Source organism: Plutella xylostella, chromosome 16 (genome assembly GCF_932276165.1).
Source record: "Plutella xylostella chromosome 16, ilPluXylo3.1, whole genome shotgun sequence".
In the NCBI taxonomy this organism is placed as follows: domain Eukaryota; kingdom Metazoa; phylum Arthropoda; class Insecta; order Lepidoptera; family Plutellidae; genus Plutella; species Plutella xylostella.
The window spans coordinates 814,984-842,129 of NC_063996.1; the positions used below are offsets into that span (position 1 = coordinate 814,984).

General features: G+C 40.1%; 2 protein-coding genes across 4 annotated transcripts in view; one reads left to right on the forward strand and one right to left on the reverse strand.

Moving 5' to 3' along the window:
* LOC119693859 (RNA-binding protein 12) overlaps positions 1-4,603 on the forward strand; it is a 28,406-nt gene extending 23,803 nt beyond the window's left edge. The window contains exon 3 of the mRNA XM_038118694.2: positions 623-4,603. Coding sequence (XP_037974622.2) covers positions 623-3,320 — 2,698 coding nt within the window. The 3' untranslated portion in view covers positions 3,321-4,603. The remainder of the gene's footprint in view (positions 1-622) is intronic.
* A 2,111-nt stretch (positions 4,604-6,714) lies between these two features.
* Positions 6,715-27,071, reverse strand: LOC105391568 (ceramide synthase 5). Of its 3 annotated transcripts, XM_048626481.1 has the most exons (10): positions 26,685-27,071; positions 25,935-26,055; positions 24,611-24,631; positions 13,723-13,944; positions 10,705-10,926; positions 10,188-10,306; positions 9,587-9,677; positions 8,285-8,338; positions 7,907-7,998; positions 6,715-7,577 (listed from the first exon to the last, which is right to left on the reverse strand). In XM_048626481.1, exons 1-10 carry the CDS (start codon positions 26,861-26,863, stop codon positions 7,568-7,570), a joined length of 1,131 nt encoding a protein of 376 aa, XP_048482438.1. In that variant the 5' UTR covers positions 26,864-27,071; the 3' UTR covers positions 6,715-7,567. The 3 variants fall into 3 exon arrangements, with proteins under 3 accessions (XP_048482438.1, XP_048482436.1, XP_048482439.1); XM_048626479.1 differs by lacking the exon at positions 8,285-8,338 and having other exon boundaries at positions 9,533-9,677; positions 26,685-27,069; XM_048626482.1 differs by lacking the exons at positions 8,285-8,338; positions 24,611-24,631 and having other exon boundaries at positions 9,533-9,677; positions 26,685-27,067.
* Between the last annotated feature and the right edge of the window lie 75 nt (positions 27,072-27,146).

Genomic DNA, 27,146 nt, shown 5'->3' on the forward strand with positions numbered 1-27,146 from the left:
GCAAAAAGAGTAAGTATACCTACTAAGCTGAAACTTACGTGTGCAGCATGTTATATTTAAGCCCGGAAATTAAATCCGAATGTCAAAATTCATCAATATATGCTCCACACGTAGGTCTCGGCTTAGTATACCCTTTTTGCAACATCCTGTATTTGTACCCATAGAAATACGAAATAAAGCCGTAAGCATGTAACGTTAGGTTGCAATAAGGGCCTTTATTTAAACTATCTTAAATCTATTGGTTGATACAAGCTGGCATTTTTGGTTGGTGAGTCCTGGCGGATTCTATTGTAGAGTGCGTGGTAAATACTGGAATTACCATTTTACAAACACGTACCACGAGTATACCTACTGTAGGTACCTACCTATACACCAGGATAGATTTAGATTGTATCTAACCTATATGGGTTTTCCCATGATACCTACATGCATACTTATATTGCATGTAGGTACTCCATCCATACAATAAGTTCTTTATTCAGTTCCATCCAACGCAATATATTTTACTCAATGTTCTCTTTTTCAGTAACTACCTATAGATTACTATATAACCTACCTAGTCTACCTGCATAATATTTGTATCCAACGAGTCGTGTCCTAACGTCTACTTCCGTTGTTGCAGTACGGACGAGGACGCGCGCCAGGCCATGATGCTGGACGGAGGCAAGGTGAAGGAGGTCCAGGTGCGGCTGCTACTGAGCTCGCGCTCCGAGATGCACAAGGTCATCGAGACGGCGCGCCAGACCGTGCCCATCATGAGCCTCACCGCCCCTGCCCCCGCGCCCGCGCCCACCCCGGTAGTCAACCCCTTTGCTGCGGCTTTAGGGAATGTCACTGTGGCAAGCCTGGGGATCCCTGGGCTAGGCAACCCGCTAGAGATACCCCAGCCCGCGGTGATAGAGCCCCCCGCGCCGCTGTCGCTTAGTCCACCCCTGATAATTACTCCCAACGAGCCGGAGAAGGATGAGGATGATCGCGCTGAGAATAAGAAGAACAAGGAGAGGAATAGACGTAATAAGTCCGACTCGCCGTCCCGCTCGCGCTCGCGGTCTCGAGACAGGAAGGACAAGAAGCGCGACAGAAGGGACAGGTCCCGCGACCGGCGGCGCCGCGACCGCAGCCGCAGCCGCAGCCGCGAGCGCCGCGGGGAGCGCAAGCGGGACTCGCGCCACCGCTCCCGCTCGCCGCGCCGCCGCGACCGCTCGCCCATGACCGACGCCAAGCGCTCCGTGTCCAGCACGCCCGCCGCGCCGCCCGCGCCCGACCTGCGCGCCGACGCCGGCAAGAAGCGCCAGAACAACTTCCAGCCGCCCGAGCAGAACGGCGGCGGCGGGCGGTTCAACGGCGGCGGGCGCGGCGCGGCGCGCGGGGGCCGCGGGGGCGCGCGGGGCGGCGGCGGGGAGCGCGGCTGCTGCGTCGCCGTGCGCGCCGCGCCCACGCACACCAGCTACGGCGACGTGCGCCGCTTCTTCCCCTTCATGATCGACATGCACGGCATCAAGATGATCAACGACCGCCTCGGCCACCGCACCGGCAACATCTACGTGCGCTTCTGCGAGGCGCGCTCCAAGAACCTGGCGCTGCAGCGCAGGAACAACCAGCTCAAGGGGCAGGACGTGATCGTGGAGCACCTGTCCGACGACGAGTACGACGCCGCCGTGGACTCCTTCCTGCCCTACCGCGAGGAGGAGCCCGCGCCGCCCGCCCCCGCGACCGCGCCCGCCCCCGAGCCCGCGCCCGCCCACACCGTGCTCAAGCTCACCGACCTGCCCAACTTCGTGAAGGAGCACGACATCATCAAGGCGTTCTCCGACTTCTCGCTGCTGAGTATCATGCTGCTGGACGACCGCGCCACGCGCAGCAAGTTCGCCTTCGTGCAGTTCGTGAAGGCGGAGGACGCGCGCCTGGCCTGGGAGCGCCGCGAGCGCCTCGCCTTCGGGCGCCGCGTGCCCACCGTGGCGCCCGTCAGCGACCACGAGTACGAGATGGAGAAGTGCGCCGCCGCCGCCGCCGCCGGCGCGCCCGCCTCCCCGCCGCCCGCGCCCGCCCCCGCGCCGCCCCGCGACCCGCGCCAGCGCCCCGCGCCCGCCGCGCCGCAGCCGCAGCCGCCCGCCTTCTTCCCCGCGCCGGGCGCCTTCCCCCCGCACGCCGCCTTCACCCCCGCGTTCCAGCCGGCGCAGTTCGGCGGCTTCCCCCCGCGCGCCGCGTGGCCCGAGCCCGACGACGACGCGCTGGACTGCGTGCTGGTGAAGGGGCTGCCGCGCGACGCCACGGACCGCACCATCGTGGAGTTCCTGGCGGACACGGGCGCCGTGCCCGCGCGCATCCACCTCATGCTGGAGCCGGGCGGGGAGCCCTCGGGCGACTGCTTCTGCGAGTTCCGCAGCGAGGCGGAGGCGCGGCGCGCGGCCGGCAAGCACGCGGCGCTGCTGGCGGGGCGCCGCGTGAGCGTGGACCCCGTGCCGCGCTCCGTGCTGCAGGCGGCGCTGGCCCCCGCGCCCCCCGCCGCCGCCGCCGCCCCCGCCGGGCCCGCGCTGCTCGGCGACGGGCCCCTGCAGATGCCGTTCTTCGACGGTCCTCGCCAGCCCTTCAGCCAGCGCGGCGGGAACAGCTTCCGCGGCCGCGGCGGCTTCGACCGGCAGGAGTTCAACGGCAACGGCTCCAGCGGGCGCGGCGGCGGCTTCGAGCGCGGCCGGTTCAACAGCCGCGGCCGGGGGAACTTCGACCGCAGCGGCGGCATGAACAATATGGGCGGCGGAGGCATGGGCAATATGGGAGGAGGTATGGGCAATATGGGAGGAGGTATGGGCAATATGGGAGGAGGTATGGGCAATATGGGAGGCGGAGGTATGGGCAACATGGGAGGTATGGGTGGAGGCAACATGGGCGGTCGCGGAGGGCGCGGCTCGTTCGACTCCCGCGGACGCGGGCGAGGCTTCTCTCGCGGCCGCGGCGGTTTCGACTCCGGTCGGGACTTCGACGGGCCGCGCGACTTCGACGGGCCTCGAGACTTTGACTCTGGGCAGAACATGAACGATCACATGGACTCTCCGGACCCCACTCTAGAAGAGTTCGGCGCCCCGGGCTGCGTGGTCACAATGGAAAACGTTCCGTTCCGCGCCAGCGTAGATGAAATCCTGCAATTCTTCGGCGAGTTCGACCTGACGCAGGACGACGTCATCAGGCGGTTCAACGAGCGCGGGCAGCCCACGGGCGACGCGCGGGTGTCGTTCCGCACGCCCTTCGACGCGCAGCGAGCCTGCAAGACGCACCACCTCGACACCATCCACGACCGCCGCATCACGCTCAACATACTCTAGCAAAACGACTGTAGTGACTAAACTGGCAGAGTGAGTGAACTCTATAGCCAGACGTCTAGTGACGTCAGAGTGAACTATAGACTATTTTAGTGATAGACTGGTGAGTTTCTGTGTTGGAGAACATTGTGTGGTTTGACGTGGTTGTTACTTGGGTACGCACTTTACGCACTGCGGCTGATTTAATAATTTGATTGATTGTTAATTAATCTACTGATGATGACAATGATATAGAGAAAGTAACATGAATTGTGTTCCGTTGATGACGTAGCTACGGGTAGCTACGATTGCCTTTATACATGAAACTGAACTGTGTATAGAACTGTAAATGTTAATTATTATAATAATTTAGAGATACCTACCTATTGTAATTTCTAGACTTACGACAAAGAAAAAATAAAAAACGTATTTTAAATTTTATGTTTTATTTTACAATTATCATCCTTCATCGTTTTTATCGCATACAAAAGAGAATGCTCTGCAAAACAATGTTTCACATTAAATAGTAGATATTTTTATTACAGAGGTCTCGCTCTTACATACACAACACTTCACTGTACACAACATTTACTTGCCTTGTTAATTGTAATAATACACATTCCATATGCCTACTGATAAAAATATCAATCGTAAGGGATTTGCTTCTTCTATAGTTTATTAGTACAAAATTCCCTTGGCAAATTCACACCCAATTTATTAGAAAAAACAGATTTAGCAATTCCCCATATTTAGTTAATTAACAACACTAGAAAATTACAAAAATAATTACTTAGATTTAAATAAAATAACACCGTATCATTTAGTTATAATGGAAAAGAAAAATGCAAATAGGATAGAGATCAGACGAAATTTTGTTCATAGGATCTGAAAAGTTACACAGGGGAAGAAACAAATAACTTTATTTTGTGATGATTATACACATAATATGGTTTTGCGTTGCGTTTTACACTTAAAGAACTAAAAAAAAATAAGAAAACACTTTCTTTCGAAAATACAGGAGTACTACAAAAGTAGGTACATAAAAAAATGCCATTTCAAACCAAGTGCTAAAAACAACTTTTCGACTTATCCTACAACATATTAATATTTAAGCTTTTGTAAGCAATAACATCTTTGGACAATACCACATCCCTGCTCACACACTATTGCGGCTTTGTGAATTTTGACAATATTCGAACAAACATTTAAAATCGTCGAAATGTATGTGACCCGTTTTGACAACTGCTTCATTATTGTATTTACTTTGGTACATCCAATTTGGTAATCCTTTGACGAATACATAAAAACGCTGAAAGAAAAAAGTTTTTTATGGCCCGAGTTCCCTCATCTCGTAGTAAGTATATTTTGTTCTGTTCTTTTGGTAACCAATAAAGACATAGGTATACTCTATTCAATAAAATTAAGATCAGTTTGATTTAAAACTATGTCACATTCTATACTTTTAATCGATGCCAAAACGGGCTTATATTATATTTTGACGACGGTAAGATAAATCAATGCACCGTCACCTGCTTTTACTGCTATTGTATTCCAGAGATTTATCAAAAACAAGTCACCAGCTCAATGGAATATTCTCTTTCTTGTGTCTGTACAATATTAAGATTTTTTTTAATGAAAGGAAAACTAAACAGAACTTATTGCTTTCGCGCACTAGCTAGCTAAGAATTGAACTAACAAAACTGACCGCAGTTCCACCATAAAAGCCAAACGTACACTCCACCAATATACAGGTGTTGCAAAAAGGGTATACTAATCAGAAACCTACATGTGCTGCACGTTATATCTAAGCCCGAAACTGAAATCAGAATTTCAAAATTCACGAAAAAAAAGGCTCGGCTTAGTATACCCTTTTTGCAACACCCTTTACAACGACTCGCGTATTTAATTCACTCATAGCAAAATGAAAATAGCCTATCTAATATTTATAACATTTATTCTAACAACTAGGATCATCTGTCGATGCCATATCAAGAGCGTGTTTGTTGGAATATATTCCTTATTGCAATGCAGTAAGACACTCTTGGTATGCCATTCAACTTATATTTATTAAGGCGTGCGAGCCAGTACGGTCGATTCGATCTACATTTATTATAGTTATTTACCAAACGAAGTAATTTTTAAATGTGGTATCCCATTTATAGGACATATGTACCTATAGTATTTTAAGTGGTAAGCTATAGGTAATCCAATTATAGCAAAATAATCAGGTTTATCAATTCGTGAATGTTAAATAGAATACAGTATTGTAATTATAAACACCCGTGTTTGATGCTATTAATCTCTAAAACAATTCGATGATGCTTAAAAAGGTTAAACCCTATTTTTCGGCATAAATTATCTAACTTCCATACCACACATTAAGGCGGTTCTCACACTGCCATGCAATACTCTGAATGTTGAGTGAATGCGTGTCCGATCGCTGCTTGTAAGTACCTGTGCTCCAAAATTGATAATGCGCATAGAAATCTTTGACAGACCGGTTGTTTTCTCTATTTCTATTTCTTTCGAACAAGGTGCAAAATGTTTTTTTAAGGCTTTTACGATTTAATGATTCGGGTGTGAAGATCTGCATGTGCATTATTAATTTTGGACAAGTGTATCTCCATTAGTATAGAAAACACGCACAGTCCAACACAGAAAACGCGTCTATGTGCGATCATGGAATGCACGCAACACGCGGTGTGAAGCGGGTCAGTGTGAGGCCGCCTGGTCCGAACTAACATTGTGACGACAAAATGAATCTCAATTTCTAAACAATGCACCTAATTTAGAAACACGAGACAAAAATATATTTGTGAAAGATCAGCATCGCTATAAATTGCGGTTGCAAATCTGTACCATGTCAAAGTATAAATTCAGATTTGTAAATCGGAATTTTATTTTGACAAGGTACAAAAGTATAATATACAATGTTAATGCACAGAATAACATAACTTCGTGTGGTGTACTGAAAAGCCGACTTTCGAACTAAAGAATAAACACACAAGGATTTTATTTCGAATTCTAAAACTGAAAATAGATGTTTAAAAACCATTAAATATTTCATGAATTAACAGCTTTATAGGATATACCTAGTTAAAGGTATTAGATGTGCCTGTAATAAGCCATGATGATACAGGTTTAGTGTATTTTATATTCAGGGTGTTGCAAAAAGGGTATACTAAGCCGAAACCTACATGTGCAGCATGTTATATCTAAGCACGAAACTGAAATCAGAATTAAAAAAATCGCGAAAAAAAATTTTCATTTTCCATAGAAACTTTGTTGGTCACGTGACTTTTACTATGGAAAATGATTTTTTTTTCGCGAATTTCCAAATTCTGATTTCAGTTTCGGGCTTAGATATACCATGCTGCACATGTAGGTTTCGGCTTAGTATACCAATTTTGCAACACCCTGTTTAATGTTCGGAAGCCGGATTAAAAAACTGTCGTTCCTATACGTATGTATGTACATTGTACATTAAAAAAGTAAGTAAGTAATACTTTAAATAAATCTAAACCCAACTACGTGGTCCCAGTTAAAGTTACAGAATATATTATTAATGTTAATGATTCGATATTTTTGATTAGAAAAGCCATGTGGAAACCTTAGAATATGCTTACCTATAGAACCTGATAGCCAAGTGTTTAATATTGTAATTTTATAAGAGTACTGCCTGAAATAAGCAAATTACTTTTTACTACTCTACCCTCTTGTAGAAGTTTTTATTGCAAAATAAAAACATTCACAATTGCACATTCAAGGTTTGTCCATGGCTTTTGAAATCTGTATTAGAGGCAGGTAAATCAAGAGTTTACCACCGTTAATGTAGTCGAGCAATGCGTCACTAGCATACGACGCTGTGATTGGTTGCAACCACTTGCAGCACTGCTATGATTGGTCAACACCTAACTGCATCCACGTCGGTAAAGTCGCGGCTCAATAAAACTGTCAGTAAATGCATTTTAGATTAAAAAATAAATAATATGCTTATGTTTAGATAACTTTGTAAGTAGATGATAACATTGCCTTTTCTTCACACATATTTTACGGTTTTCGTTTGTATCTAGACACCTTTTTTATTAAATAAGAAGAAAATAGCAATACAATTTACATTTGTATATTATTTTATAGTAGTAAAGTGTCACTGTGACGTGTCGTGTCCTGATTGGTGCACACTGCAGGTGTAAGTTGGTACGATCGTACGGAATAATTCATAGGACTGGTTCACCACGCTGCGTTAGAAACTTACGTTGTTTATGTCGCTCCTACGTCTCCCTGGAAATAGAGAAGATTAATGTTAAAGGTATGTAAGTAATATGATCAGTAAAATATATGTAGGTATAATAAATGTACAGTCAGCTAAACAGAATATATGCTCATCCAAACACTGGTGATAATGATAAATATGACAATCGACATGAAAAATTCTTAGTCAATAGCTTGTTTGTTCAATATGTAAATAAAATTGTTATAAAAGTTAGTTATGTTGAATAAAATATTCCAAGATTCGTCTATCTACCTTTTCTTATTCTTAAAATGCAAGCCACTTTTTCAACACTCTGTAGATGCTTCAACGCACCCGTGTGAGGGATAACATGACTTACTTCTTATGGTTGAGTCGGTTGGGCGTGCTGTGGTTGGACAGCTGCGAGACGTCGCTCAGCTCAGAACTAGAACTCCTAATGTCACCTTCCATCTGAAATGGGAAGCAGAAATTATAATTAGAAAACATTAAGACTACGAACATCGAACAGGCATATGAAGCATAGGGCAACACTGACCCTACGACAAATCAAAACTTTTGTTTTATTGCGACGCGCTCCGTATCAATTTCTTCAAATTTAAAGATGGCTACCATTTGGCCATCTAACTCGCGAAATTGGCGATTGAATCGCGCAACGTCTGAATTCGCGCGTCGCCATTGGAGCGCTCTAAGCCGCTCGGCCGCTATTGGTCGTCGCTCTCTCGTCATTGGTTCTCACCTGTCCGGCGTGTATGGCCTTGTAGGCCACCTGCAGTATGAGCCAGGTCCACACCACGTGCAGCGCCAGCAGCAGGCACAGCAGCGCGTTGAAGATGTAGAACGAGGGACATGGCGCGCTATAGACGCCTAATATGTCCCTTTGTAGGAGCGAATGAATTTTAAAATAGCGCGATTAAATTGGGCTGCTTTTTGTCTATTGCGGCGCGTTCTGCATATCTTCGTTCAAAAATTAAAGATGGCTGCCATTGGCAAGCTAGCGGAATTGGCGAAAGAAACGCGCGGTCTCTAAAATCACGCGACGCCATTGGTCTATTACAGCGCGCTCTGTCTTATTGCGCTTGTTAGTAAAGGATATCACAAAGCACTTTTTTGCATTTAAGCTCATGCTGGAATCTCTTCTCATTGGAACGCACTATGGGGCTCCACGGCTATTGGTCTGTATATCCATTCGTTCATAAATTAAAGTAAAGATGACCGCCATTGGCCAGCTAGCGAAATTGACAATTGAAACGCACGCTCTCTAAATTCACGCGACGCCATTGGGACGCTATTGGTCTATTGCAACGCGCTCCGTATCAATTCCTTCAAAAATTAAAGATGGCCGCCGTTTGGCCAACCAACACACGGAATGGCGATTAAATTACGCGTCGCCATTCTAGTGCGCTATGCCGCTCGCCCGCTATTGGTCACTGCTCTGTTATCATTGGTCCGTTACTAATATACTAATTATTACTAATATCCTCTTACCTGTCCGGCGTGTATGGCCTTGTATGCCACCTGCAGTATGAGCCAGGTCCACACCACGTGCAGCGCCAGCAGCAGGCACAGCAGCGAGTTGAAGATGTAGTGCGAGGGACACGGCGCGATATAGACGCCTATTACGTCCCTTGGAGGTTCGGATGAAATGCTATTAGCTTACTGTAGCAAGGAAGCCCTCCGTTACCTCTCTCACCATTCGTTCATAAATTAAAGATGGCCGCCATTGGCCAGCTAACGGAATTGGCGATTGAATCGCGCGGTCTCTAAAATCACGCGATGCCATTGGGCCGCTATTGGTCTATTGCAGGGCGTTTGTATATCAATTCCTTCAAAAATGAAAGATGACCGCTGTTTGGCCAACAAATCCGTGCAATTGGCTATTGAATCGCGCGGCGTCTGAATTCGTGCGTCGTCATTGGAGCGCGCTATGCCGCTCGGCCGCTATTGATCATTTCTCTCCTACCATTGGTCCATAATATCCTCTTACCTGTCCGGCGTGTATGGCCTTGTAGGCCACCTGCAGTATGAGCCAGGTCCACACCACGTGCAGCGCCAGCAGCAGGCACAGCAGCGAGTTGAAGATGTAGTAGGCGGGGAACATGGGCAGCAGCATCGGGGCTCGGACTGACGTGCTGGGGAAGGGAGGTTGTATGATTAAAATATGACCAAATGACAATATGGTTTTTAGCCGTAAAAAATGAAAGCTAAGTAATAAAAGACTAATTAGACTACCAAAAATCAATTAATATTTTAATAAATGTTTTATTCACCGTACATAATATAAAAAGGATTGATATTTTACAAACTGCTCTTGTAATTTCCCACTACCAGCTTTTCCCGCATGCTCCGCTTCACCTTTAATGGTTTTCCCGTTGGAAATCTGGGATAAGAAGGAGCCCTACGTGCTAGTCCCACATATGATCAGCCAGTTTATTGTCAAAATAAATTTCTTGCAGCACACCTTCCATTGTTTTTTTTATATGCCTAATTTTCGTCCCATTGATTATGATAAGTATGGAAAATGAAGTAGTTAAATACCTAATGTGCTTCTCATTAGAGAAGTATGTCACTTGGTACTCTGACGTATCTATCCAAACATACCTCCACATAACAAGGGGTAAGTATATACTCGACACACGTACCTCCATATGATGTAGAAGGGGTAGACGCCGAGGCGCGTGACGATCCACAGCACGGTGAACGTCGCGAACACGGCGTCGCAGAACCGCTGGTAGTTGGCGTATTTGGCCGCCTTCGCCGCCTGGAATATACACGATGTTCCGTTAACGTTATACTAGTAGGAGAATATATAGGATGCCCCGTTAACGTCATGCCAGTAGGAATACGTATCCATGCGTCACGCAATACGTATCCCCTCCGAGCCGTTTTGTGTGAACGGACCCTTAGGCGCCACTGAAACGGACCAGCCAAGGTATCGCAGCCAAGCAACTTTCAATTTAGCCCTATAACATAATGAAAGGTATCTAAAAAGATAGGTACATCATCTGTTGATACATCAACAGTATATATAGTGTGTAGAATAGGTCAATATGGTGATGTTTGATGCCGCTATGATTACACTTTTGATTTTAATGGAGATAAAATTGCCCCACTTTCTTTCATAGAACCCCACTTTGTTGGTAGGAATAAAAATCTCACCTCCAAGAAGATATCAGCAGTATCATGCAGCAACAACACCAGCGTGCCTATCCGGTAAAGGTTCCCCACCCAGCTGAAGCTGAGCAGCGCGATGGTGGCCAGGTGGTGCACGAACATCTGCCAGAAATCCTTACGTCGCACGTCCCAGAACTGGGACATGGTGAGTGACCAGTAGAAGCCGGAGGAGATCATGTAGTACCACCACACGTCGTTTGTTAGGCCCTGGGGAGGGAGGAAATGGGAGGAAAATTAAACTACGTTTAAAGGGAGTTTGGTGTTTGATATAATTATGATATATGTATAGCTTCTTGACAGCGTCAGCGTTTTGTGTCAAGTTTTGATGGTAGGGCCATATGGGTTGAGTAAAGCGTGGTATGGTGAAGGTTCTACCTTTTTTGGCCTAAGATTTATTTGCCTAATCTCATATTGCATAGTAACGTTTGGTCAAAGTCTCGTTTCGCCGAAAATCGTATAGCATAAATCTCTTTTAGTAAAAAGTTGTTTCGCATAATCTTGTTTAGCCTAATAATGGTATGGCCAAATCTTGAATAGCCTAATAATGCTATGACCTAGGTTTATCCAAAGTAATAATATTCGTTTGGCTTTAACTTTGACGGAGCGTCTCCCTACATAGCGCAAACTGGTGCCTTGTATTGTTTCCGCTGTTTGGAAAACGCTCCGCTCCGCTTTGGTTTTGATAAACATGTGCACCTAACACGCTCCTCCTCGCTTTGCTCGTCGTCGCACCTATCTTTAGGTTTCGATCTCATGGGGTTTGTAATAAGTATATTGGTTGTTAACTTTCGATTTTTTGATCATCCAATACTTTCGGGATGTAGGAGAAAAATACCACAATTTGTACATTTACTACATACTTAATATATTATTTATTAAGATAACATTAGGAGAAACAAGATTATACATAGGTATAGACGAACATAAATTTGAGCAAACGAAACTTAGGTGTTTAAAGTTTGTGCCTAAAGAGTTTTAGACGAAACGGGCCTTATGCCACATAAGCCTTGGCAAAGTGATGGTTCGGCCAAAAAAGTTTAGACCAGACGAGTTATGCGAAATGAGTTTTGGTCAATAAAGATTATGCGAGATGAGGGGAACCCATGGTGAAAGACTTGTAAGAGGGGCTATTCTTGATGGAATATTGTTTGATGGAATAGGAAGACTCGGCCGCTAGCCACGACTCAACTAGGTATAATAAAAACAAAATATCTCGTTGTATTAAAGGAATTTCCATCAGAAATTTGGTCATTCTACTCAAACTCAACTCAAGTTCAAATCTACTGGTAAAGGATGTAAATTACATAACTAGCAGATTTGTATCATGTGTTCTTTTTTACTTTGTAGCAGAAACTTACTTTCATGATAACAGTGCAACACATGTGATTGCACTTTGAATGAGAAAAAGATAAGAACATAACAATAAAGATAAAATAACAATAACATCACTTTCATAAAAGAGAGAGATTACCGTAATATTGCAAAGTCGGGCGGATCGCACCAGATACAGTAATCTTTTTAAACTTGAAAGCGTTTGTTTCTTATCACAGTCGTCATTGCAATTTTGATTTCATTTTGTACACTCAACGCTTATATACTAACTATACAGTTTACAACGTAACTGTATGGGTAAAGTCATAGAATAACGAGTACTAGTACCATTGTACTTGATATTCTATGGTAAAGTATAGTGTTTGCGCTGGGACCTATCTCTTTTGCTGTCTGTACATCCAAATTACCCATTTCATTCCGTCACGAGACCACACACAGACCTAGGAAGACCTGAGAAAGAGCCCTGTGGCGCCCCTTGGGGAAACTTATGTCCACTAGTGGCCGATTATTGGCTTATTACGTTACCTAACCATCAACTTTTAACCTTTTTCATAGAAATATTTCAATTGTTTGATTTCCCGGCAAACACGCGTAAGCGGTAGAATTAACATAGACACATCATTTACTTGTTCACAAAATACACATCACGTCTACATAATAGTATCAATACAAACTCCGTACAATAACAACACTATTTTGGTGTATTGTGTGACATGAAAATGTCTCTGACTCAGCACATGCCGCACAAAAACATACCTGATGCGGATACCCGATATAGCAGTGATCAATATCCCACAGCCACTCCTTGTCCCACAGTATGAACAGGCCGTAGCTGAAGTGGTACAGGTAGAAGGTGCACCGCCACATTTTCTCGCTGAACTTCACGAGGGTGGAGGTATGTGATTCTACTTCTTCCCGTGTCGGTCACTAACAATAGATCTAGCTTAGGGGTTTATCAACGTGTTTAAAGGGTTAGCCAGTAAGAATAGCACCCCTTTGCCATTTTAATCGTCATTCCACCTTCCTTGTACTTACATCAAAATTCTCCAGTTCATTCCGTTACGAGGCCTCACACAAACCTAAACGTCCCTTGAGAGACATGTGTTCGATTATGTGGCTGTGGCTTATTAAGTTACCCAACCATCAACTTCCATCCTTTGGAACCAAAATAAAAAACAAAATAAAAACGTGGTGTGTCAAAATGGCTCTGACTCAGCAAGAGCCGCACAAAAACATACCTGATGCGGATATCCAATATAACAATGATCAATATCCCACAGCCACTCCTTGTCCCACAGTATAAACAGGCCGTAGCTGAAGTTGTACAGGTAGAAGGTGCACCGCCACATGTTCTCGCTGAACTTCACGAGGGTGGAGGTATATTATTCTTCTTCTTACCGTGTCGGTGACTAACAATATATCTAGTTTAGGGGTTTATCAACGTGGTGAAAGGTTTAGCCAGTCAGAATAGCGCCCCTTGATAGTCATTCCACCTTGTACATCAAAATTATCCAGTTCATTCCGTCACGAGACCTCACACAAACTTAGACGTCCCTTGAGATACCTGTGTCCGATTATTGGCTAATTAAGTTACCCAACCATCAACTTCCAACCTTTGGAACCAAAAAAAAATGTGGTGTGTCAAAATGTATCTGTCTTAAACAAAATTACCTGATGCGGATACCCGATATAGCAGTGATCAATATCCCACAGCCACTCCTTGTCCCACAGTATGAACAGGCCGTAGCTGAAGTTGTACAGGTAGAAGGTGCATCGCCACATGTTCTCGCTGAACTTGACGAGCGTGGAGGGCTTGTCCTGGCTGCGCCGCAGCCGCCACCAGCGCTCCACCTGCCGCTCCGACATGTCCAGTTGCTTGGCTAGTGCGCATATCTGGGGAGGAGGCAATAGATTATAAGGTTATTTTATTATGACAATATTGCCTAGTTTCACCATAGTTTGTTAGGTCATTATCACCACTGTTGGGTTGTAATGTCATCTATTTTACATCATCTCCATAATAATTCTTGACAGATGTCTAAAAGTCTACAACGAATCCCTTGTTATGTATGATCTAACAGAGTATGGTGAAACTGGGGCTAAGGGGCTTACTTAATTGCAGGTGGTTTAAAGGCGACTAGGCGAGTGCCTGAAAATTGGCTTTAAGAAGGGCTATCACTCGGCGAATGACACATGACGCGCATGGCAAGACGTGATAACAGTTTTGCATCGTGCTCACTCACAACGCGCGGCCGCGAGAGCAAGCGCGACGGAGAACTTTTTTGACATTTGGACTTGCGCCCCGTGCTTCCTTCAGGTGGACGGAAAACGGTGAGGAGTGAAGACTTTGCAGTGACCAGCAGTGCCTCAGATTCACAATACAAATATCTTTGAAATAGGGTCGAGTGCATTGTTTTCATAACAAAAAGAGGCGCGTTTCGGCTCGCCACGTATCACGTCCACGTGGGATCGAATGTACATTTGACTACTTTTGACAATTAATTACATTCCGAAACTTGGTATTTCTTCAAGCAAAAGGAGATGTGAATAGAAGTATAAACAATGATTTTAAAAGGAAGGATACGCCCTTCAGAACGTTTTGTCAAAAGAAAATGACACCCCCGCGCTGGCCCTAATTCATACAAATTATGACAGATTTATTAGATTTTAGGGCCAACGCGAGGGTGTCATTTTCAAATCAAATCAAATCAAATCAAATATTTTATTGCCATCAAGTGTACATTAATGATCTTAAAATAATATAGTACTTACAACTTGATACCCATAGTGGGCACTGCAAATTCCCTTAAAGCTAGTAGGAACCAATTTCACAATAATACTAGGTTCTTATTCATAACTCTTAAATCAATAATATTAAGCTTATAATTAACTAACCTAACAATAACAAAGTATTTATTTAGATCAGAACATCATATTTCTGAGCAATTTTTAGGTTCATAAATTCTTTAATGGAATAAAAGCACTTATCCAATAAATAATGTTTGAGACTTTTGCAAAAGACTTTTATATTCGTTTCTGATGTTATATTTGTAGGTAGATTATTAAATATTTTTACTGCCATGTAATGTGGACTTTCATTTAACATCTTTATTCTAGATGGTGGAAGGTAAAGTTTATTTTTATTTCTGGTGTTTATGCTGTGTGTGTCTTTAGTTTGGAGAAATTTTTCTTTGTTCTTAAATACAAAAATACTAATATCATATATATATAGACAAGGAAGTGTGAGAATTTTCATTTTTATGAAGTATGGTTTGCAGCTTTCCTGGTTTTTTATGTGTGCTAGTATTCGGATAATTTTTTTCTGCATGATAAAAACTTGGTCTGCGTCTACGCTGTTTCCCCAAAGCATGATTCCATATCTAAGGCAGGAGTATGCGTACGCATAGTACGCCGACAGTGCCGTAGGGGTGTCTGTTGTACGTTCTATTACATAAAAAGCATAAAGAAACTGTGATAATTTAGATTTTACTTTTTCGATGTGGTTTTTCCAGTTTAGGTGAGTGTCAATATTTATTCCGAGTAAGCAAAATGTATTTGTTTCTTCTATGTTACAATTTTTTATTTTGAGTTTAATATCTAATGGGTGTTTCTGGTGTGATCGAAATTGGATAATTTTAGTTTTATTATAATTTACGTTTAAATTGTGGTCCTCTAACCAATGCTCCACTGTCTCGAAACAAGCTTTTAATTTGTTTTCGTGATGATCATTTTCATCACATTCAATAAGGATAGATACATCATCGGCGAATAGGACAGATGTTGCTGACTGACTATTTAAACATTTGGGAAGATCGTTGATGTAAATGAGGAACAATACGCAACCAAGTACGCTGCCTTGTGGAATGGAACCTGTAAGCTGTATCTCCTGAGATTTTATTACTTTAATTTCGTTTGTAGTTTTGTTGAAATGTTCTATTTGTACAATTTGTTTCCTGTTTTCTAAATATGATTGAAACCATTTATATGTTGGGCCGCGAATACCTGAGTCATAGAGTTTTTCCAGAAGGATTTTGTATGAAACTCTATCGTATGCTTTTGTCATGTCCAGTAGTATTCCAAGAGCATATTTTTTATCGTTTATGTATGTTAGTGCTTTTTGTATATATTTATAAACTGCAAGTGTGGTAGATCTACATTGTCTGAAGCCATTTTGGCAATCATCTAAGATTTGGTATTTTTCTATAAATTGATAGAGTCTATTTGACATGGCTTTTTCATAAACTTTTGAAAAGGTAGGTAACATAGCTATGGGTCTGTAATGGTTAAGTATAGTTTGGTCTTCTTTTTTGTGTACGGGTTTTACTAGTGATATTTTCAATAAATCAGGAAATTCGCCTGATTCGAAGCTTTGATTTATTAGAACAAATAGTGGATATATAAGTTGTTTTGCGCATTTTTTTAGAAGTACTGGAGGAATATCGTCTAGGCCATAGCTGTGTTTATTTTTAAGATCTTTTATAATTTTATATATTTCATCCATAGTTACCGGTTGAAGAAACATAGTTTGAGTAGTAGGCTCTACTACTGGCCGGCCGCGAGCCTCGGGTTCGCCGTCATTAGGTTTACCAATAATTGCGAAGAATTCATTAAAGGTATTTGCAATTGTTTCGGGACATTCGTTTAATTGGTTGTGTATTCTAATTTTCAAATTTTTTATATCCTTCCTAGTTTTTCTTTTGCTTTTTTCATTTATTATCTTCCACATCGTTTTAGTTTTGTTATCGGATTTATTCATTTGTTTTATATATTCTAGTCGTTTCGATTTTTTTACTGTTTTCTTTAATATTTTGGAATAAGAGTTGTAATAAGAGTTGTAGTTTCTAGAACGGTAGGGCCTGTCCTTACGCTAGTAATATATAAGTCAATGAGTATAAATTATTATGTGGTTGTCATTGCATTATCTATGCACTTATACTGTGTAGTGAACTCGAAGATAAAAAAAATATATGATGACAATATTTTTATTTGCGGCAATATTGCATTCAGTGGTGAACGTATGTAATATAATACATAATAGATCGTAAATTCAAAATATCGTTATTAAGTTGGTCATTAAATATATGAAAACCACTACACCAATGTGCGTGGATATTAGGTACTAGATATCCTTCAAAAGATGTAAGTTCATCTATAAAATATGTATGTCACATGTAGAGTTGTAGATAAACTAAAATTATATGAAGTTGTAGAGGTTCTAGGAGGTAATCTTAGGGTCTACTTTTACCGATATGCAATGTAATATAGTAAATTTACACATTTACAAGATTGCATTGTTGGACTTACATTACACTCATGGTGTGCATTGTATAAACTAAAACCTAAGCCACCGATTTTGGGATAAATAATGATGAAAGTTGTAGTCAAGGTTAATAAGCCGACTATTTAGAAACAAACCGGTCAAAGCCATCGACTTGTGACTTGAGCAGATTGCATAATCACCATCACAATTTTCCACCATTAAGTTTTATAGCATTTATACAGGATGTTCCTAAGCCCCATTAATTATGTTAAAATTGTCTCTTCCATCCAAAGGTTGTCTGGTAGAAATTGCTTTAAGCAATAAGACCGCCTTTTTGTACTATGTTATATAAGTTGTGACTTTGTAATGTCTTTTTTAATGGTGCAAAATAAAGAGTATTCTATTCTATTCTATGAGCTTAGTATTTCTTTAAAGAATTAGTTGGAACTTAGAACTTTGTTAGAACTTGGAGTTGACGGATAGGAAGTCAAATATAACAAAACCATTTTTATCTATGCTAAAGACTGTTATCATGATAACAGATACAACTTTATCTCTCTCTAATATTTGCCCAAGAAATGCGGTCTTTGCAATAAAAGAAATTCCCTTGACCCATATACTCTAATACGAACTAATTTAAAAAAAACAAACAAGTGAATATAATCCTTACAGCCTGAACAATAGAGCTCATTGAAAATGCCAATTATCGACCTCTGTGTTCTGTACTGTATCGCCCACAAAATCTGATGCCCATTTTGTGGTAATTTAGACTCTATTACGAGCACTGAAGGATGCGTTTTGAACAGGCGTTGTGTAGCAGCACAGACATAAAGGCAATGAACCATTAAAGTCGACCTTGTGTTGCGGTAGGGTTGACACTGTCACCTTTATATTTATTTATTTATTATTTTTCATATCAGCATGCATTGATAGGTATTATTGTTTTAAACAATACATGAACTGAAACATTGAGAATAATGTTTTACATTTTTAATTATTAAATTAAGCATTCGAAGATTTAAAATCGAAAATTTCGATTCATTTAATGAAGTCCATCCAACTTTTTTTGACGCTCAGACGGCTCCTCTGCATTTCTTATGATCCAACTTCATAGCTTTAGCCATTTAGTTTTATTATTACTTCTATGGATAAAACAGATCATCAACTAAGACGTCGTTAACGGGCGCGGGGGCATGACTGCGCTTCATTGACTGTCAAAAAACACACAAAGTAGTACACTTACGGGCAATGAAAAGATTCCATTCATAAAAACACCAAATTACGCCTAAACGGAAAAGGCTAGCGTAATGACGCCTTCTGCAACATTAAAGTACACTTAACAGAGGGAAAAATTGGGGTTGTTTGGCGTTGGCGTTTTGTGAGTGGAACTTTTTCATTGCCCGTGTGTGTATTTTGAGACAACCCTACCGCAAACCCACATTTAGTTAGCCATAGAACAGTGAGAACACCTGTGCTTGTATGGGTTTCTATTCCGAAGCGGCACATCAATACTTTACATAGTTTTGTTTAAGTTTTCTGACCTTACACACTTTCAATTTTAGGAAAATCAATACACTGGGTTCCTTTGAATACCGAAACGTGTATGAATCATGCCTAAATAATACCTAAATGTGTATGCTTTTAGTATTAAGTCCACCTAATTGTACATAATTACTTATGTATACTGTGCAAAAAAGAATAAATAAATCATACTTTAAACTAAAATATTATGAAGGCGGACATTTAAGCTCTAGGACAGCAGATGATCAGTCTTCTATATCCTCAACATACCTACTGTAGGTACTTTGAAACTAAATTTAGAAACATCGATCGAACCTGTGACTTTTGGGTGTTGAAGCAGAGTTTCTACCACTAGAGTCAGTTCTTCAGCAAACATTGAAGATGAAGTAAATCAGTGTCGAAAGTCGATCAATAAACCAGAATACTAATTTAAAACTCTGCTAAGTCTTTGTGGTATTAATATATTCGCGGCATACTCCAAAGAATGCAGTTAAACAGGTTATTGTGATTGATTAATTGTTATGTAACGAAACACATGTTGTGTGAGGTGTTCTCTCGTTAACTAATAATTGATTATTACGATTAAGTATATTGCTTTATGTTTTCGTAGAACAATTAAAATATAACAAAGAGTTCCTGCATATAGGCCTCTCTGGAGAGTTGTGTCCTTGTAGTAAACCTCTTACATAAACCAGTTACCATATCAACCAGATGTACCTACTTTAAAATTATCTAATACTTGATTAATCTGTGCATGCGCAGGCGCCATCACCATAATCATTCATATGAGTTTTATTTATTTATATAATATATCGGATTACATAGATAACTATAACATGGTTGTCTGGTAAAGATTTAAGTTTATAAGTAGTTTTTTATGTTTTTTTTAAATGTGAAAATAAATAGTATTGTACCTATTGTATTTTATATGTATACGATAGATAACTTTTATTTTAAAAAGTTAGCAGAAGGGTGACTCTAGCTAGATTGGCAAAAATGACCATAGAAAAGTTATAAGTGCTGTTAACTAGCTTTCTTTATGTACAGTCAGCTGCTTTAGTAGCTGTACACTTTTGAACCATGTCAAACTCACTAACTGCCTATTCATTCATTCAAACATTGACGTTTTGTTTAGTAGGTATTTTGACAAGGTACAAAAGTGTATAGCTACTAAAGCACTGTACGTACTACGACGAGTGTACGGCCAAACACAAATATTCTTCGTAAAGCGGGTTGCTTACTCATACTCACACTTTTCTACGCAAATATTTATATTTTACGAATTCTTGCGAGCTTATGACGAGTACCATCGTACGATGCGATAAGATATCGAGATATTGTTCAACAGATACTTGGGTCTATACTTTTTACTGATTATGAGCTATGTTAAGAGCGATTCATTTAAATATGAATCACAGTGATTGCTTATTAGGACTTTTGTCCACGACTTATAAAGAGGAGTGTTTGTAATTTGTTCTTAGCCGTGAGTGATTTTATATGTATGTTTGTGACATGGTAGCTTTATAACTATTAGAGCGATTTAATTTATGTTTTGTATATTTTATAAATAATAAACTTTATTTTAAAAATATAAAATATTCCATAGCTTCGTTTACCCTCAAAATGACCGTGAAATCTATGACAATAAACTCAATTAATTTAATTTCAACATCAATACAGATACACCCACATTCCTTCATTATCAACACAGAGAAACGGTCGACAATTGGCTTTATTACTTTATTTACTATATCAATTTATTATGTTTTTTGAACTAGCTTATGCCCGCATCTTTTTTCTTGGTAATTATTATTAAAAGTTGTAAGCATGTTGGGGTGCATGAAATGAGCCTTTTGTAGTGATTTAATATCAACTGTATTCGGCCCTATATACCGTTTTTGCATACCCTATATAGTTTATTATTATTAAATACGCATGTCACATGCGTCATTATCACCCAAATTACTGTCACGATAGATTAGACAAAATTGTCCGTAGTAAAATATGATCGTAAGCGATAACTGTAATAATTAGCACCTGGAACTAGGCAGGTTTCTATCGACGACGGCGGTACGATACGATAAGATTATCAACTTATATTTGATAACGAATACAATTGATAATTATAGTATGTACGGTGGCCTGCGCCTAAAAGTATACAGGCGGAGTTTTTAAAATAGCGATCTCAAGCTCACATGCTGCTCAAGCACATCCACATAAACACCACTGCTACACACATCACACACAACACGTCCCCGGATTTATAACAGATGTAGCTGGACCCTTCATCATGAGGGATCGCTATTTTAAAAACTCCGCCTGTATACTTTTAGGCGCAGGCCACCGTACTATCCTTTAGATTAATTTTAATTGGACTAAGTGAATTTAAAACTGTGCACCGAAATCACAGCAACTATTTTATTCTATTCTGAGAGGGGGCGAAGTTCCTGTACGTGGCTCTCTCGAGTGGAACCTTTGTACATATCCCCTTGATTTCAGCTCAGCCAGCCTAGCTCCCGAGTAAGTAAACTGGAGTAGCAAGCCTGGGTGTTGCAATAGCTGAGATAGGCGCTCTGTTGCTCCAATCACAGAAACTAAAACGGTGTATGGTTGTGCGGAAAGATATATTTAATATGTACAGGGTGTCTTCTGGAATACGTGACCTGTTACAAAAAAGGGGACTTCCTTTGCTGATACAAAATAAGAACTCAGTTTTTTCATACTTATTGTCACACGTAGGTACTTTATAGTTTTATTGAACTTAGGTTGGTTGAAAAAATATAATTATCTTAGATACGAAAGACTTTCAGTTTTGTTGCAATTATTAAATCCGTTAGAAAGATCTAAAATAGGTATTATTTATACTCTAAAGGTGGGTTGCACCATTTAACTTTAACTATTACAAACGTCAAATCCCTTGATGAGAGAGATCAATCTTCAAGAGATTTGACGTTTGTAATAGTTAAAGTTAAATGGTGCAACCCACCCTAAGTACGTGAATTTTAACTTTACAAATCGTTGTTTATTTTTCAATAAATTGTGTATAATGTAATGTAAATATATTGTGGGATAGGTCCCGGACGGTATAAGTAATCAGGTGAGGTAATAAAATACATAAAGATAAATATTGACCTTAGAAACATACGAGTATATAGTAGATTACAACAGTAAATGGCTGAAATAATAATACTTTTATGTACGGACGTTACGATGATAAATTATAAAGTTAAAAAAAACACACACACACTCACGCCTTGTACTAAAGTACTCCCTTGCGGGGTAGGCAGAGGTGCATTGCTGCACCCACTTTTCGCCAGAGTGTTCTGTTTTTCCCAATGTAATAGGGGGCAGGGCCTCAAGTCTGCTAATGAATGGCGGCTCAATGCTGTGTCGTCTGAATGGTTTTCCGACTTTAGGTATCTGTTTTCTCTTGGTTAGTGACTCCCAGTAGTGCAATATGAAACACTTAACACTTATTACTGTTTATTAACGTTAGTTCTTTAAAAAAGATGCAATAAATGTTTCCTAAAACGCAGATAATGAATACCTACAGTGCGAAACCCATGCTGCCGACACACAATTGTGCCGCCATTCTTTAGCAGACTTGGGGCCCTGGTCTATTGCCATTTTACGGGCACATCCAAGACCCGAGAACAAATATCTGTGTTTAAACAAATATCTGCCCCAGCCGGGAATCGAACCCGGGACCTTCGGCTTCGGCTCAGTAGTCAGGGTCACTAACCACTACGCCATTCGGTCGTCGTATAAAGTTAAAGTTATTTAAATTTAAATATTAAAAAGCCTGAAAAACACTCGCCCTGAATAGTAAAAAAAAATAAGTCATGGTCAAAAGCAAAATGACTTTTTAGTGCCCTTGAACTGTAGTTTACTTAAGAGTCACATTTATACACACAGGTTATTGATCTCATCAATATCATAATATATTAATAAAAAAATAGTCTGGTGGAAATAAAATGATTACTTATTATCATAAACTCACGTGCAAAGAAACAGTTCCACTTGCAAAATGCGGACACCAAATAGCCCTAGTTTTTTAAAACATTGTATTTATTTAACTCTTTATTGTACAAATATTACAAATAAAAGTACAAAGGGTGGACTTAATGCTAAAAGCATTTTCTGTAAAGGAAATTTGTACAATATATTTAAAATTTTAGTTGGTTATATTCTGATGCACCGTAAGATATATTTAAATTTTTCAGAAGGCGTCATTAAGTTAGTTTTTTTAGTTTAGAAGTAATTTGGTGCTTTTCTCAGTGGAACCTTTTCATTGCCCGTGAGTGTAGTTGTATGTCTTATAGACTTGAGCGCGTTGCTCTAGTGTTTGACCTTTCGCACTTCTCTAACTCATTTCAATTGCTTCAGGCGCGTTGTGTTTGCTCATTGCTCTTAGTAAAGCTGCGTACAGATCGGCCAAATGAACGCCAACGAACGGGTTTCGTTGACCTTCGTTGCTGCAATCTGCCCTGTATTTTGTATGAATATCCATCGTTGGGCGTTCGTTGGGCCGGTCTGTACGCAGCTTAAGACACGGCGCGCTATGACGCTCGCTAATAAAGAAACAATGTGAAAATGTCGGACAAACTCACTGAAATTCAGTAGGTATACAATACAATAATCTTTATTCACAAAGGACTTTTGCAACACCCTATATTACATATAACTTATAAGGTTGACGCCATTATCCTTTTGCATCTGTGCAGCGTAGCCTCGGATGTTCATGCACTCAGTTTAATAGGTCAATATGCTAGGTACCTGAACTCTCCCTCATGTTTGCAGTAGCAACAGTAATGTTCAGTGTGTTAAGGTCATCTTTTGTTCTTTATTTTTTATCTAATAGCGCTGAATATGTTTTAAGTAGAGATTCAATACAATAAGCCGCGGCCATCATCAAAACATAAAATTTCATATAAGAATATGAGAAGAACGACAATAATTTACGTATTTGACATTCGTGAAATGAGGCTTACTAAATTTGCGCTTATCTTAGGTTTATTTTAACCGGTTTTGTTAACTTTATCTTTTCACCTAACATTAGTAGTTTTGCGTTATATATATATACCTAACATTCTAATAATAAACCCGGTGAAAAAATATACTTACTGGTAAATATGTAGGTATATGATTGAATGTCTGTCGTGTGTTTTATGGACTCTGAAGTAAATTGTTATTTATTTACGTATGGCTACAGGACATGCAATGGCAGGACAATAGGTATAATTACCAGCATGGTTAGTATGTTAATAAGCACGACTCTACTGTTCTACATACTACATTACTTTGGTGCGGCTAAGTTAGTACGCCATCCCTCCACAGTTCGACTGCAGACGTAGAACTGAAGATAAACTGAGCAACGTAGGTATTTACATAATGATTTAGTATACATACTTACTATACTTTTAGATACATCGTTACTCAAAAGTTTTCAGGGTAAGTAAACCCCGACTACTCAAATACTTATTATGTAGAGCAATACATAGGTAGGATAGTAAAATACTTGACCTGTGTGTGCACTACTCAAAAATACCATTTTTCTAGGTAATAATCATAAAGGTTTACGTAGAATAAATGATGAATCTTTATTAATAATCCCCCGAATATTTTTTTTATAAATTTTGAAACTTTCTACGCTTATGTTAGCCATGTTTTACGATGACGCGATGACGCGACGCCGCCGACGGCGCAAATAAATCGTCAGCCGTCTGCAGTCGAACTGTCAGTGGAGGGCGCATGCTTATATCGAACTGTGCCAATTACCTCATCCTTGCTCAAAACGAACTGAAAAGAAAAGTAAGCATAGGTTTAAATGAAGCAAGGTTTTAATTCAGGCACAAACAACATGTTCATTTTCAGTTTAAAGGATAATTAATAAAGAAACACACGGGAGGAAAAGTTATAACTACCACACATATTGTTATTTATAAAATAAACATATCTTGCGGGCCGTGGCTACGAGAGCTCTATTTTTTTGTTATAGATTATGGTTTGTTTAGTAGTTAACTTCAGGTATTGTGAAATAGTCGATTTCACGTAAAATTGCAAGGACTTGTATACGGGGTCATTCATTGTTATGGAGATAAGTGCCTGGGTTGACAAGGTATTTTATGCTGCAATAGGTTTTTATTAGCCAGGCGAGGTTTTAGAAAAGGTACCGTTTTCTTTTGCTGCACTACCTAAACCTACTACATGCAGTATCTATAGTTTTACAACTATGGCAAGTTATTATAAATTATGAGTTAAGAAGTTAGACATTTGTTAGGGGGAGCAACAACCCACGAAAGTAACTCTACTATAGCTCACACATGTGTAGTGTTTTGATAAATAAAAACTTAAGCCTGAACAGATAAGTAAATGATCATGTTAATCATGCGCGGAAACATAAAACATGTTTTTACTTATTATTAAATAAACGCACATTCAATAGTTAAAATAATGCATTGTCATTTTGCATTTTTCCACAAATTGAAAGCATCTCAGACATCACTCTTCTAATATGATACGGATGTATTGAATGAATTGTACCCATTGTCTATCCTCATTTTGGTCATGTGTAAACAGGAGCAGCAAACCTATAAACTTATAAATGTTATAAGTAAAAATAAATGTTGAGTTAAATAAAAAACATCAAGAACATGGTGTCATAAAAGAAATGGAAAATAAGTTTTATAGGAAATTGATTTATGGGTATAACATATTGCGAAACATTGTAGCTAGTCTGGGTTTATACCAAACCATGCCTAATGCTGATGGTTTTCTATAGAATAAATTGCCTGATAGTTGCTTGGTTAGTGTACTGCAGATTACAAAATATGTATGCTAAATATGTATTTTTTTTTCTCATTAGGAATGCAGTTATTTATAAAGATGCTTAAGGAGCTCTTCTGACTGAGCCTTTGAAATGGTGGTAGAGTAATATTATGACAATGGACAAATAATTGTAAAATTTTACGTCCAATAAAATGATATAAATCCTATTCTATTCTTATGGGGTTCTAAGAATTCCTATGATAATATTAGAAATTAAAAGTTATCTATCACAATGTTCTTTTATTTGTAAAATACTTAATTTGAACACACTTACCTGTTTGTGTTTGATCTTGGGGGATGCTTGGTAAGCAGCTTCTAGTTTAGGATTTGTTGGTGCTTTCTTTGGTCTTGTATTTTTGATGCCGAGAGATTTTCCAAATGGCGCAAACCAGTATCTGGAAGAAAATACATGTTACAGAAGTTTTCAGGTTTTTATTGCCAACTGAAGATCAGGAAAGGATATAAAATGTGAGCCACAATAAATCTTAACCCCAAAACTTTTTGGCATGTTAATAACAAACACCAGATGAGAAACATAAGCTTATTCATCAGATGATGAATATTCAGATAATAATAGAAAATTTCTTTGATATCTAATGAAGTTGTAGAATTTATGCATAGAAAATTAACCTCTAATAATCATTTTTCATTGCTTAATTAGTATAAAAATCTTATAATTCAATTTATAAAGAACTGCTAATATAAATATTAAAGGAAAACCTCTCTTGCCAAGGTATAAAGTATACAATTATTTTGTTTAGAACTCATAGGAAAAACTACTAGGTACTTGGCTTTTACTAGCATTATGTATTTCATTAGAATCTAGTAGTTCTAGTGTAACTCTTCCAATAAAACCAAACATACATTTCCATAAAATCGCAACAACCACAACTAACATTCCAGTTCATAAACCAGGCTCCCCATTCAGTGATTCACCGTTTATCAATAGTTACGCTGTAGTGGCAGTGTTAGGAGTGAAGTGGCAATGACATACATCATTGAACATGTATGTAGGTTAACTCACTTTTCTAACACGTAGCGAAGCGCTATCAGCACCAGCGCGAGGGGGATGGGCACCAGCAGGTGGCGGTGGTCCGTGTAGACCACCACCTTGTCCGGACCCGGCGCTATATCCTCCCAAGTAGTGTTCGGCGGCAACCACACATATTCGTTCCAAAACGTATTTATCACTGTACGCAACATCGTTCACAACTAAACACTGGTACGTCTAAGGGCCACCGCGGCAAAAACTTACGACTCGGAGCCGATTTAAATAGACTTAATGGTAATCACGCCATCAACACACCCATTTTAATACGAAAAAATTTAAGACACACGAACGGCCGCTAGATTGACGACAAACCAACTTGACAAATAAAAATTCAAATTGACAAGCTACAAAAGTGTGCCACGATTTTTGATCTGTGGATGACCGTTGAATGAAATAAATGTTGAATGAGATAGTGTTGTAACTGATTATAACGTT